This window comes from Petaurus breviceps, unplaced genomic scaffold (genome assembly GCF_028583685.1).
Source record: "Petaurus breviceps papuanus isolate PSGF00001 unplaced genomic scaffold, PetGlider_PUasm1.0 175, whole genome shotgun sequence".
NCBI classification, from domain to species: domain Eukaryota; kingdom Metazoa; phylum Chordata; class Mammalia; order Diprotodontia; family Petauridae; genus Petaurus; species Petaurus breviceps.
Window position 1 is genome coordinate 14,539,694 of NW_027185764.1, and position 14,738 is coordinate 14,554,431.

The window sequence follows — 14,738 nt, forward strand, 5'->3', positions numbered from 1 at the left end:
AATATGAACTCTTTAAAAAATAATATGTATGGATTTTATAAATTGCCACCTTTTGTTTTATCTCAGATTTAATTTTAAATAGATCCCCCTGTCATTTCCCTTACCCAGGAGTTCTTCCCTTACAATAAAAATTTTGAAAGGGGGAAAGAAAAGGGTAAGGGTTTAGTAAAACCAGACTAAATATTGACCTGTCTACCAGTATATGTCCTGTTTTACATCCATAGTCACCCACATCTTCAGTAAAGAACAGAGCTGCATTTCTTTACCTCTTGGTCATTATAATTGCATAGAATATAGCCTTATTTGTAAAGTCTGAGGTAACAAATCTGTTAGAGGAGAAAGTATAGTTCTCTTGCTGAATAAACAGGCAAGCACTTGGTGTAACTTCTGTAAAAAAAAAAAGACTTGAAAAAGTTTGTAGTGTGCTTACAAAGTTTATGTACGTAACAGTACACATATCATTGAGAGTGAAGCCGAGAAATAGTCCATTCAAACTCAGCCAGTGATTTTTCCAAAAACAAAGCTGGGTAGAGGTGGTGAAAAGGGAGATTTATTTCATTAATAATAATTTTATTTATTAATTATTGTTTCTTATCTAATCTGGGTTAACCTTTTAATAACTATTGTGAAACAGTGATTAAAAAGGGGGAGAATAAGGGATTTGCATGAAGTGGCAGCCAGAAAGCATGAAATCATATTAGGGTAATTTAATTGTACTCTAAACTGAATCACTCTTTCATGTGTCCCCAAGAGGCACGCATACAACCATGATATGAATTCCATTTCTTTCTCTCATTGGGCTTCTTTCTTTGATCAGTTTTCTCCTTATTAAAGTGCCTGGATCATAGGAATATTGTGAAGAATGCTGGAGTAATTCATGAGGAACATTGGAATATTCTGAAGCTGTCCAAAGGCGGTGCATATTCATTCCGTTTCTGTATAGATCTTGTAGTGTTTATGAAGGATGTCCTCTACTTTTCTTTTATCTTTTTGTAGGACAGAAAGTGACCATGGAAAATCTTGAGGAGGAAAATACTGCTGTCCTTTCTTGCCTGAGGACTTTGGAAAACTTTCTTTCAAAACCAAATGTGGAGGAAGGATCTAACCTGAATGTACAGTACCAGCAGAGCATGCAGGTGAGCGTATGTGGGAGTTGTGGGACTATGTAGTTGAAGAATAAAATACTGTTTCAGGGTCAGCCTTACTAAAGGCCCCTGTGCCCTGGAGTCTGCATAATCAGGAGGGTTGTAGGAACCCTGTGTCAGTCTTACAGAGACTGTTTTAACTCTGTAACAATACTAATTGGAGGGTGGGGGGCTGTGTTCAGAAGGGGATGGAAATAATGTCAGTACCTTATTCTAGTCCTTACTGCTTCATGTATTTTTAAATTTTCTTTTCTTCTATTAACAAAATATGTTTTTTCTCTCTCTCCTTATCCCTTTCTATCAGTTCAAAACAAAACAAAACAAAACAAAAAACCCTTGTAACAGACAGGAAGAGTCAAGCAAAATAAATACCTACATTGGCCTTGTCTAAAAAATACCTTCAAAATTTTGTGCTCTGGGTTTTATCACCTCCGCTGGGAGGAGGGCAGCCTGCTTTATCACCAATCATCTGCATGCATAGTAGGTCATTGTATTGCTCAAAGTCTTTCAGAGTAGTTTGTTTTTATAATGTTGTTGTTCATGTATAAACTGTTCTGATTCTGCTCCCTTCACTCTCTGTCAGTTCATTCAAGTCTTCCTAGGTTTCTTTGAAACCATCCTTTGCATTATTTCTTATAACAATAGTGTTTTATTAGAGTTACGTGTTGTAATTTGTTCAGCCATTCCCCATATGGAAGTCTTAGTTTCCAGTTCTTTGCTGCCATCAAAAGAGCTGTTGTAAATATTTTTATACATATGGGAGCTTTTCCTCTTTCCTTGATCTCTTGCCTTGTGGTGGCATTACTAGGTCAAAGGGTATACATAATTTGTTAACTTTTGACCATTGTTCCAAATTGCTTTCCAGAACACTGCATCAATTCATCTCTATACTTCACAGTGCATTAGTAGCCCATTTTCCTGAAATCCCTCCAGCATTTGTAATTTTCCTTTTTTGTCAGCTTTGCCAGTCTGAGTGGTGTGAAGTGGAACCCCAGAGTTACTTAGTGATTTGGGTAATTTTTTCATATGGGTAGGATTTCTTCCCTTGAAAACTGCTTGTTTGTATTCTTTGGACATTTATCATTTGGGGAATGACTCCTTTTCTTATAAAATTGAAATTAGTTCCTTTTGTATCTTTGAAATGGGAACCTGGGAATTGGGAATTTGCTGCAAAGATTTTTTTCCCAATAGGCTACTTCCCTTCTAATTTTAGCTACATTGGTTGTGTTAATGTGAAATCTTTTAAATTTTATGTAATCAAAATTGTGCGTTTTACCTTCTTATGATCTTCTTTGTTTTGTTTCATCATGAACTATTTCCCTATCTATAGATCAAAAAACTTATACATTACTGTGACAGCCTCCTATGTGCCAGGCACTGTACTAAATACAGGGAAAGACAGAAGAAAGTCTCTTCCTGAAAGGAGCTCACAATCTAATGGGGAAGACAGTAATGCAAATAACTGTACAAACAAGCTGTACACAAGATAATTAGGAAATAATCAACAGGGAGAAGACACTAGCTTTGTTAAGGGGTACTGGGAAGGGCTTCTTATGGAGGCTAGGATTTTATCTGGGACTTGAAGGAGGCCAGGGAAGGCAGGAGGTGGAGGTGGGGGCAGGGAGGAAGGACAGCAAGAACAAATGCCTGAAATTGGGAGATGGAGTGTCTTGTGCCATCTTGCACACCACCTCAAGAATGACTGAAAACAAAGCAAAGCGAAACACGAAAACATCATGTCATAGGAACTTCAGAAGCTCTTGGAGCTGTAGAATAAGTTCAAACTCACAGGCCTCTTGTTGAGGACTTTTCGCTGTCTGGCCTCTACCTTGCTGAGACAATCCTCTGTTTCCACCATGGACCTTTCCCTTTAGCCAGGATAATGGTCTCACGGTCCCTAGAACAGACTATGCAGGATGAGTTTCCTTAGGTTGTATTAATCACCTCTCTCACATTCCTGACCAGCAGCTGTTTGAGCCCTTTGGTGATGGCGAGGTCACTGACTTACAAGTCAGCGTGCTTTGTTGTCATATAGCTATATTATTAGAAAGCTTTTCCTCGTAAATACCCAGGCTTGGCGTCCATGGAGCTCTTACCCTTTGGTCCTAGTTCTACCCTCCAGAGCTACATAAAAGACATCATATTTCCTCTTGTGCATCACAGCATTTGAGATATTTAATGGTAGCTATTGTGCAGATCTCCTTTTCTCTCCTGCCCTCTACCTTTTCTCTAGGCTGATCATCTTCAGGCTTTCATCTCTTCCACTGTGTGACGTGAAATTATTTTGAATCCCTTCATCATCCTAATCATTTTTCTCTGGCCAGACAGAGTAGGTCTAATCCCTCTTTCACAGAGAAAATACTTGAAAACATTTATCATATGCCTCCAATTCTTCTTTCCTCCAGGTTAAACATGCCTGTTATTTTGTCTAGTTCTACAACTTTTTTGTAAAATTTTGTAAAAGGGGGAAAATATGAAAAAAAAAGACAAAAAGTGAAAATAGTATGCTTCAATCTGCATTCAGACTCCATTTGTTCTTTCTCTGGATGTGGATAACATTTTCCACCATGAGTCTTTTGTAATTGTCTTGGATCATTGTGTTGCTGAGAAATCATTCATAGTTGATGATCATACAATGTTGCTGTTACCATGTACAGTGTTTTCCTTGTTCTGCTCATTTCACTTTGCATTAGTTCATACAAGTCTTTCTAGATTTTCTGAAACTGGCATGCTCATCATTTCTTACTGCACAATAAAATAGTATTCCATTGCATTCATATGCCACAACTTGTTCAACCATTTCCCAACTGATGAATATTCCCTCAATTTCCAATTTTTTGCTTTCATGAAAAGAGCTTTGTAATGAGTCTTGTAAACTAAAAGTAAACAAATTAATAAAGACCAAAAAAAAAAAAAGAAAAGAGCTGCTATAAATATTTTTGTACATATAGGTCCTCTTTTGTTTTTAATGATCTCTTTGGGACACAGACCTAGTAGTGGTATTGCTGGATCAAAGCACATGCAGAATTACCTTGCCCTTTGGGCATAGTTCCAAATTGCTCTGTAGGATGATTGGATCGGTTCACAACTCTACCAACAGTGCATTAGTGTCTCATTTCCCCCATATCCTCTCCCACATTTATTGTTCTCTTTTTTCATCAGATTAGCCAACCTGATCTGTGTGAGGTGGTAGCTCAGAGTTGTTTTAATTTACATTTTTCTCATCAAAAGTGATTTAAAGCACTTCTTCATATGACTTCATCTGGAGTATGTTTGATTCTGAGCACTACAGTTTAAGAAGGATATTGATAAACTGGAAGGGGTCCTGGAGAAGCTAACCAAGATGGTGAAGGACCATGAGTACTTGTCATTTGAGGATTGATTGAGAGAAGAGGGAATCTTTGACGTGCAGCAGAGAAGACTTTGGGGGATGAGGGCTCTCTTCAAGTACCTAAAGGGATGTATGTTGAACAGGGTTTACACTTCTAGACTTCTTCCAGAGAGCAGAAATAAGAGTGATGGGAGAAGATTCAGAATCAGATTTAGACTTGAGTCAGGAAAAACTTCCCAATACTTAGAGCTGTCCAGAAGTGGAATAGGATGCCCAAAGTGTTGATGAATTTCCTACTCTTTTCAGGTCTTTGGGGTGGTGGGGGACAAGTTTGTTATAGTAGGGTTTCCTTTCATGTATGAGTTGGACTAGATAGCCTCTGAGTTCCCTTCCAACTTTCACATTCTGTCATTTCTGTGTTTCTGTGATATCCACAGTTGGAGGAGAGAGCTGAGCAGATCCGTTCAAAATCTCATCTTATTCAGGTAGAACGGGAGAAGATGCAGATGGAACTGAGCCATAAGAGGGCTCGAGTTGAACTTGAGAAGGCAGCAGCAACCAATGCCAGGAATTATGAGGTGGGTATGAACTAGAGGTTAAACCATTTCTAGACAAGCCTCTCTAGAGAACTGGGATCTTGTATGATACCTGCCAAATAAATAAGTGCCCAGTCAGCTGAAAAATCCCACAGTGACATGACAGTATGTAGCCAGAGGAGCTTTGAGTCTGGAATGCTTAGGCATTCTTCCCCTGGGCCAATTATTTAAATGACTTAGGTAATTGGAAATGCTTCAGATCCTTGACAGTGATGAGTTGGAATGGTGACAGTGCTAGCACCCATATGAGAAGAAACGTAGCCTAAATATGACTTTGAAAGTTTTTGGGTTGAATGTGCTTATAGGTTTACTGAGCTTTATTGCTTAAGTAAGCAGCTGTGTCTAGGATTTGACCTCGTGGCATTCTTCCTTCCTCTGGGAAAATAATAGATGTATTGGCAGACACCAAGTATGTAATAGAGGAATTGGGAAAGATAGATGCCTATAAAGGAAACCCCCTGTCCCATCCATCGACAGACTGCACAGGCTAGGGTCTTGCATTTTGCCTGAGTGGTGACAGAGCCCTGCAGAGGATCAGGCTGGGCTATGATTCCTCAGCTCCTCTGAGGTGATGTGGTATAATCCTCTTTTAGTATGTAAATCCCTGACTTGATTTGCTTTGATTAGCAGAGCAATTTGCTATGGGTTTTTCAATAAGTGCTAATCAATTTTAGCAGAAATGCTGCCAGGGTTGAAAGCTGAGAATTGGATTACAAAGCCTTGGTCTCTTCCCTCTGCCTCCCAAGCCCCCTTTCTCTGAGGAAGCTTTTGCTGTCCATTCTATAGTGAATGTTCGTATATTTTTTCTTGCTAGGTTGCTATGAAAACAGTGGAGAAAATCTCAGTGTGATAGTAATTTGATTTTTTTTTTTAAACCCAGATGATGTGGGTGGCTAGGTGGTCCAGTGAATAGAGCACCAGCCCTGGAGTCAGGAGGACCTGAGTTCAAATCCAGCCTCAGACACTTAACACTTACTAGCTGTGTGACATTGGGCAAGTCACTTAACACCAATTGCCCTGCCTTTCCCCCTCCAAAAAAAAAAAAACAAAAAACATAGATGATGTGGTTCCCAAATAATGATTTGTTATGAAGTCCCTGGCTTTCAGTTAGCTTGAATTGGGATAAACTGTCAGTCCTGGACCAGAGAGTATTATGCTTTTCTGTCATTTCCCTGGCTGGGCTATGCTCTCAACAGAGTTTTTGTGTTAAGTGGATTTTCCTGGCACTTTGGTTCAGTTTCAGCAGTTAAACAGTGAGTTTGCTAACCGAGTGGCTACTAGGAGGACTCTGTGTGGGGGTCTGGAGAGTGGAGACAGCTCTCCTTGCTGTCTTTTTCCCATGGGAGGAGTGGAAAAGGGACCAGACTGGGAATTAAGAAACCTGAGGTTTTGTTTTTTCTCTCCAATTTTCCAGTTAGTTATGTGATGTTTCTTAAATCACTTTATCTTACAGTCTGTTTTCCTCCTCTAAAAAATACCAGATTTTTTTTATAGATAAATTTTTATTGATGAAGTTTTTTTATATCACCAAAATTTCTTCTCTTCTTCCTACAGAGCCTTCCCATATAATAGATATTTTTTAAAGATTAAAAAAAAGGAAGGGAAAAGAAAAAACTCAGCAAAACTGATTGATACATTGAAAAAGTCTGAAAATATGTGTAATATAATGTAAAATGGACATCTTACCTCTGTGAAAGAGTGGTGTGGACATGTCTTCTCATATCTTTTTGGAACAATACTTGTTCTTTGTGATTTTTCATTATTCACTTTTGATTTTTTTTGTGGTGGTTCTTTCCTTTTATGTTATTGTAGTTATTGTATATATTTTCTTGGCTCTTACTTTACTTTTTATCAGATCATATAGATCTTTCTATGTTTCTCTCTATTCATCACACACATCATTTCTTACAGCACAGCAATATTTCATTAAAATTCACATACCATGGATGTTTGGCTATTTCTGAATCAATGGGCAGCCACTCTGTTTCCAGTTCTTTGCCATCACAGAAAGTATTGCTATAGTGACTTGTTTCTCCTTTGTTGTATGGGTCACTGTGAGTTGGATGTAATACAGAGTTAGCCCACCCTATTTCTCCTCTAGACTTTATTCTATGGAATTTAATGGAAGTTATTTTCTTTCATTTATAGAGAGAGGCTGACCGCAACCAGGAACTCATGACCCGTATCAAACAGCTCCAGGAGAGGGAGGTAGAAGCAGAGAATAAATTGAAGGAACAGACCGAAATCAATAGGTCGTGTAAACAAGATCTGGATGTGGCAAACAAGAAGCTCCAGGAGAAAGAGAACAAGTTAGCTGAAGCTAATCAGGTGAGTCTTTGAAAAGCGTTAGAGGCCCCATTTCCAGATCATGGGAGTTAGAATTGGAAGGAAACTTAGGGATCATATGGTTCATTTTACAGAGAAGAAGTTGAAACCAGGAGAGATTAATTCACTTTCTAAAGGTTACACTGGACCGAAGGACCCTGTGATCTTTTAACATTTTTTCTTTGGGGTGCAGATGGAAGTTTCCATTTCTTCTGTTGGCATGTGATAACTCTAAAACTGGAGCAGACACTGTTCATGTTTAAGCGGCTCATCAAAGACTGTCATTTTACAAGAAGAAGCTAAGACTAAGAAGGACCCTTTTCATTGGTGTCCATGGTTGTTGATTCTGAGGGGAGATGAGAGGGAAAAAAAAAAGTGAAGGAAAGGAAAAGGTGATGGCAAGCACATATTCCTTTTAGCTCTTTCTTTGATGGCTATTGGATGCTGCCTAAAGCTTATTTTAGTGTTGGCACAGTAAGAGAGTATGCTTGGCATTCATTTTTCATAATGATTGTTAGTGTAAGAATAAGATGACTGGAGGGGGGGGGAAGGGCGGTGATGTTGGTTTGGTGTGGATGAATGTGCACCTGCAGCCTGCTACACATGGGCTGCCTCACGGGAAGGTGTGAATAATAAATGTGGGCCAGGTGGAAAATGCAGGCTAATTGCAAGCAAATTCATTTATTCATCTGAGGGTCAGGAATTATATAGGCAAAGCATACATTGTTTTATGGCCACTCCCATAACACATTTCCCAATACAGTAAGTGAGTACAGGACTCCTAGCATGGTGGTCCAAGTTCAGGAGGATGGGTGATCTGAATTCCATGGGTAAACACAAACAAAAGCAAGATCCATATCTTAATCAAGGACTGAACAAGGAATAAGATGGTTAGCCAACAATCCTGAGATAGATTGAGCCCAGAGAGAAAAACAGACCATGAGCAAAACTCTGGCCTGGATTTTCTTAAATGGACTCTCTCAGCACTGGCCCTTGATACACACCGACTCTTCTTCTGTAGTCCTATTTCTCATGGACGCTATTTATTGTTAGTTACTTTCTGTGTGATTCATAGTCATAAAAATGAGAAGTCAAGTGACAGATTGAAAGTGATGGACTTTTCTTTATTGCCTCTTGTTTTGGGGGGTTTATCAGTCTGCCTGACCTTTTGGATGAGTGATTTAACCTCTGTTTATCAGTGCTTATTTGATGTCACCACATTCTGCCTTAGGAATTAGTTAACCTGATGATCTTGGGTTTTTTTTTTGTTTGTTTGCTTTTTTTCTTTCTCTTTCTTTTGGATCCAGACCATCAGTGAGTTAAAGGGGAAAATTTCTGAGTTGCAGTGGAATATAATGAACCAGGAGATGCAAGTGAAGAACTTGGAATCCCAGAAGCAGGAACTGATGGAACAGTTAGATGTACAGCACAAGTGAGTATAGCACAAGCGTGGCCCTTTCAGAGGAAAAAGAAACAGCCACCTAAAACCTCTTGCCTCTTTGTAGATGCTTTGAAGGGGGAATTTCTTTCATGGATTTTGCTTTCTATTGGTTAAAGAAAAGTTTCTCTTTTTTCCAGCTGTGCATGGTACAGGTCTATGAAATTTTGGAGGCTGCCATTGTATAGAAATTAATATAAGTTGGAGGGGGCAGAGTCAAGATGGCAGAGTAGAAACAGGACTTCTGCAGGGCTCTGGCTTCTGCCTCCTCCAATTCATGTAAAAGGTGACTGAATAAACTTTGGAGCAGCAGAACTCACAAAATGACACAGAGAAGCTAATCTCCTGCTGAGGACAGCCTGTCAGGCCAGCAGGAAGCAGCCAGTGCAGGGCTCTGGGAGCAGAGCCCAGCCTCGCACAAGTGGGAGATCTTAGCCTTAGGGCAGCCATAGCCAGCTGCCAGCTAGAGGGACTTCAGATCACCAGCAACTGTGGTGGTTTCCAGAATTATCAACCCATAGATGCTAAGGACAAACTGAGAGGTCAGTGCAGTGTGGACTTTGGGATCCAGTAGTTTGGGAGTGCGGTTGGCCTTTGCTCCTGGGGGCGAGAAGCAGCTGAGGTGCAGCAGCTGTGCAGCCGCAGCTCCTGGCCTGCAGATTGTAGGGAGACCAGGCTACCAGTCTGAGGAGTAATCATTCTTGCTTTAACCTGCTTGGATCTGGATGGCAGTCTAGGGTGGAGGTCCTGGGGTGTGTGACCAGCTTGCCAGAGTGTGTGGAGGCCTCAGAGAGGGCACCCATCTAATACCTCTGGCAGCTGAGAAAACCCCAGCATTTGGGACAAAGCTCCCCTGTCTGGTAGCAGAGTCCTACTGTGGCAAAAAGCCCAAAAGTCAAGTAATTGAGTGGCAGCATGAGCAGGCGAAGGAAGCAAAGCAAACAGAAGAATCCAACTTTACACTCCTATTTTGGGGGACAAAAAGGATCAAAGCATGGAACAGGAGGAAGACAGTGAAGTCAGAACTCTTGCACCAAAAGTTTCAAAGGAAAATAAGAACTGGTTACAGGCCATAGAGGACCTTAAGAAGGATTTTGAAAAGCAAATAAGAGAAGTGGAGGAAAAATTGGGAAGAGAAATGAGAATGATGCAAGAAAATTATGAAATGAGAGTCAACAACCTGACTGAAGAAAATAAAACCTAAAAAAATAGACTAACTTGGGAGCGGCTAGGTGGCGCAGTGAGTAAAGCGCCAGCCCCAGAGTCAGGAAGACCCGAGTTTGGTTCTGGTGTCAGACACTTAACACACACACACACACACACACACACACACACACACACACAAACTAGCCATGTAACCTTGGGCAAATTACTTAACCCCAACTGCCATCCAAAAAGGCAAAAAAAAAAAAATTAGACTAACTCAAATGGCAAAAGAGGCTCAAAAAGGCAACGAGGAGAAGAATGCCTTAAAAAGCCAAATTTGCCAGAAAATTTGGAAAAAGAATCTTAAAAACTCACTGAGGAGAATCATTACTTCAGAATTAGAGTGGAGCAAATGGAAGCTAGTGACTTTATGAGAAATCAAGATGCTGTTAAACAGATCCAAACAAATGAAAAAATAGAAGGCAATGTGAAATATCTCATTGGGAAAACCACTGACCTGGAAAATACATCCAGGAGAGATAATTTTAAAATTATTGGACTACCTGAAAGTCATAATCAAAAAAAGAATTTATAAATCATCCTCCAAGAAATTCTCAAGGAAAATTGCCCTGATGTTTTAGAACCAGAGGGCAAAATAGAGGTTGAAAGAATCCACCAGTCACCTCCTGAAAAAGATTCCAAAAAGAAAACTCCTAGGAATATTATAGCCAGGTTCCGGAATTCCCAGATCAAGAAGAAAATATTACAAGCAGCCAGGAAGAAACAATTTGAATATTGTGGAAACACAATCAGGATAACCCAGGATCTGGCAGCTTCTACACTGAGGGATCAAAGGGCTTGGAATATGATATTCCGGACGTCAAAGGAGCTGGGATTAAAACCAAGAATCACCTCCCCAGCAAAACTGAGTATCATGTTTCAGGGGAAAATATGGTCATTCAGTGGAACAGAGGACTTTCAAGCATTCTGGCTGAAAAAACCAGAGTTGAGTAGAAAATCTGACATTAAGATACAAGAAGCAAGAGAAGCATGAGAAGGTAAACAGGGAAAAGAAATCATAAGGAATTTATCAAAGTTTTATTTACTATTTACATCCCTACATGGAAAAATGATAATTTTAACTGATGAAACTTTTCTCAGTATGAGAATAGTTGAAGGGAATAGAAATGTATGTATATATAGGAGGGTATATGGGCATATGAATACATATGTGGGTGTGTGTAGATATGTGTATAGGTATACTTAGATAGAGGGCACAGGACCAGTTAAATAGGAAGGGATGATACTTAAAAGGTGAAATTAGGAGGTCAGAGAGGAATATAATGAGAGGAGATGGGGAGAGACAGAATGGGGTAAGCTAGCTCATATAGAAGAGGGAAGGGAAAATGGTTACAATGGAGGGGAAGAATAGGAAGGCAAAAGGGAATGGGTCAACCTTATTCTCATTGAATTTAGCTCAGCGAGGGAATGACATGCATACTAAATAGGGTATCTCACCCTACAGGGGAGTAGGGGGGAAGGGAATAAGATGAGGGATGATGGAAGGGAGGGCAGGCTGGTGGGGAGGGAAGTTGGAAGCACCCACTTTTGAAAAGGGACAGGGTCAAAGTAGAGAATAGAACAAGGGGGAGGTGGGAAAGAGGGAGGGAAGCAGTTAGTCTTTTACAGTATATTCACTATGGAAATGTTTTGCATAGGTACACATGTACGACCTGTATTGAATTGCTTATCTTCTCAGTAAGGGTGGGTGACAAGGGAGGAAGGGAATGAATCTGGAATTCAAAGTTTTAAAATCAAATGTTTAAAAAAATAAATATATATATATATATATACACACACACACACTATTATTAAAATTATTTTACATGTACCTGGGAAATAAGATATACAGGCACTGGGGCATAGAGATCCACTGTGCCCTACTGGAAAGTTGGAGGGATTGTGGGAGAACATATGGGGGAGACCAGATTGGAGGAGGGGATATCCAGTGGGATCGCTATTTTGGGGTGGTGTGTAGGGGAAAAACGGCGAGAAAATTTGTAACTCACAATCTTGGGGAAATGAATGATGTAAACTAGAAGTTAATAAAGCATTTGATAAAATTAATACACTTATTTTATCATTCTAACACACATATATACATGTTTCCTTCCCCAGCTGTTATAAATGAGAAAAGCCTACATGATTTGCTGGATTGATATTATAGAAATCTTAATAGTATATTCATGGGAAAAGCTTAAAGTTAAATTATAGTTACTTATTGTATTAATGATAACTAATCTTAAACCTAATCCTCTGTTGTCTTGATTAGTAAGTAGCTCCCTAGGCTAAGATCTAATGTAGTTATGTAGTAGGCTTAGAGTTTTTCTTTTCATTATTAAAATTCTACATATGTGAGAAATCAATAGAATTATAGAATGTCATTAAGTCATTCAACAAGTATTTATTAAACACTCTGTGTCAGGCACAGTGCTGAGTGCTAATGATATAAAGAAAGGCACGAAAAAGAAGTCCCTGTTCTTGGGCAGCGTCCATTGTAAGAAAGGACACTAGTTCAGCCCCCTTAGGAAGAGGGAGGGACTTGCCCATTGTCTCGAAGATAGGAGAGGGCACTTGTGTGCCTTGAGAAAGTTTGCAGATGTTCTTATTCCCTTCCTTTCCAAATTAAGGCATGAACAGAGTGGTTTGCTTCAGTTTAGATAAACAGTAGTAGAAGTACAACCAAATTAGTTTATATAAAAGTACAGTCACAAATTAGTGATTGTAACTTCTCTTTTCATCAGTGATTTTGCACCCGTTAAAGAACCATCAAAATTAAGGTGCTTTGCATTATTTTATTAAATGGAAAGAAGATTTGACAATTGATATTATGCCATTGATAATTCTATGTAATTTAAAATTATTTTCAGTTTGCTGAAGCCCCTTTTACATTAATGTTTTTTAAAAATTTGGATAGCATCTGTAAAGAGTGTACTTCTGGATTAGCTGGCAAGTGTTGAGTTGCTGCTGATTCTACCTAGTTCAACATTGCTAACCGGAATTTTAGCATGTCAAGATTTTAGTTCTATTTCACAACCAAATTACTTGCAACACTTTATAATTCCATCTATTCTAGAATTCTGAAGCCATTGTGTTTTCTTGCAAATTTTCACATTTGTGAATGCATTGCTTTAATATCATGTTAGAGGACCAGATTGTTTCAGAGTGACCTTTAAGAGATGTCTGTAACTTGTTCATTAAAATTTTCTTCTTGGTGGTGGAATCTGAAAGAAATTGAAAAGCTTTTTTATTAATCTGCAAAATTCAAGAATTACCTCATTTAAAAAAAATGTATTTACTTCATTAAAATCTGTGTGGTACTGCGTTACAAATTTGTTTTACTGAAGAGCATTTGGTTGTACTTTATTTCTCTTTACTCACTGTAACTAGAGTAAAAGATGTCATTAAAGAAATTTATGATCAATAAAGATGGACTTGACAGATGATAAAAACAATGGATAACTTATGTGCTTCACTGGTCCTTGAGATATGAAGAGAATAAAGAAGGTCTTGAACATGCTGTAGGAGTTCCTCAAACTTATGGGAAGACATGGACAAATGTGCAGTGTGGACAAGGAGGGGTAGGTCTGCATTGATGAGAGGAATATATACATACATTGCTGGGATTATAGATCATTTTACTATTTGAGTTTTTGCCATAATGTCATAACCTCATCTTCACGTTTTTTAATTATCAGTCTCAAGTCAAAGTAGTCCAGTCTGGTGACAGTACATTGTATATATAGGAAATGTTCATGGAGAATCCTTTTATGGATAGTATTGACATATGGAAATATTGGACTCATCTTCAGTGATAAAATATCATAGCTGATTTTATCATATAAGTAGTTTGTTGGAAAAGTGTTTTGTTTTGAAATTGAATTGATTCAAAATTATCTCTTTTTATATTTTGTTGTGGTTATTAATAAATTCAGTAAGTAGCAAGAAAGCCCTAATTATTCAGACTTCTAATTTTACAGTTAAAACTACTGACATTTTTTTGAGATGAGGTTCACAGGTTTCACCATATGTCGCAAGGGTCCATGCTATGCAGGTTAAGAATCCTTGCTTACAGAAAGTGACATTCATTCATCATCCTGACTCTGAAATTGGAAAATAGGCATCTTTATTGTTATCAGAACCATGGTCTGTTTGATGACATCTGATTTAATGATTCTTTTTTTTTTTTTTTGCCTTTTGGAGGGCAGTTGGGGTTAAGTAACTTGCCCAAGGTTACACGGCTAGTTTTTTTGAGTGGCTGTTAAGTGTCTGAGGCCGGAACTGAACTCAGGTCCTTCTGACTCTGGGGCCAGCGCTTTACTTACTGTGCAACCTAGCCGCCCCCGATTCATATTTTTTTAAGAATGAAAGACTCTTTTAAGCTTACCAGTGTCCCTTCATTCTTGAGAATGAGCAAATCCAGAGAATGACCTTCTTGAAAAAGAAACCATCACTTAATGAAATTTTTTTTCTTATCTTTTAGTGAAATACCTGTAGCTGGCTGGCTAAGCCCTTGTTTTTGGCTACTGAATGTATGGAAAATTCCTGAATTTCAGAGTTTTATATGTATATATATTAAAAGTACAGTACTTTTCAAATTTTCCAATGACACATGCATCTGTAATTACCCATTTCTTTATTGCTGTAGTGATAGGCTCATTACTGGGCTTCTTCCAGCTTTTTAAAATCTTAAGTTC

At 38.7% G+C, this 14,738-nt stretch overlaps 1 protein-coding gene across 1 annotated transcript in view; it reads left to right on the forward strand.

Moving 5' to 3' along the window:
* Positions 1 to 972: 972 nt before the first annotated feature.
* MAD1L1 (mitotic arrest deficient 1 like 1) overlaps positions 973 to 14,738 on the forward strand; it is an 865,451-nt gene continuing 851,685 nt past the window's right edge. The window contains exons 1-4 of the mRNA XM_069084812.1: positions 973 to 1,136; positions 4,914 to 5,054; positions 7,221 to 7,400; positions 8,705 to 8,829. Of these exons, the coding sequence (XP_068940913.1) occupies positions 1,011 to 1,136; positions 4,914 to 5,054; positions 7,221 to 7,400; positions 8,705 to 8,829 (572 nt within the window). The 5' untranslated portion in view covers positions 973 to 1,010. The remainder of the gene's footprint in view (positions 1,137 to 4,913; positions 5,055 to 7,220; positions 7,401 to 8,704; positions 8,830 to 14,738) is intronic.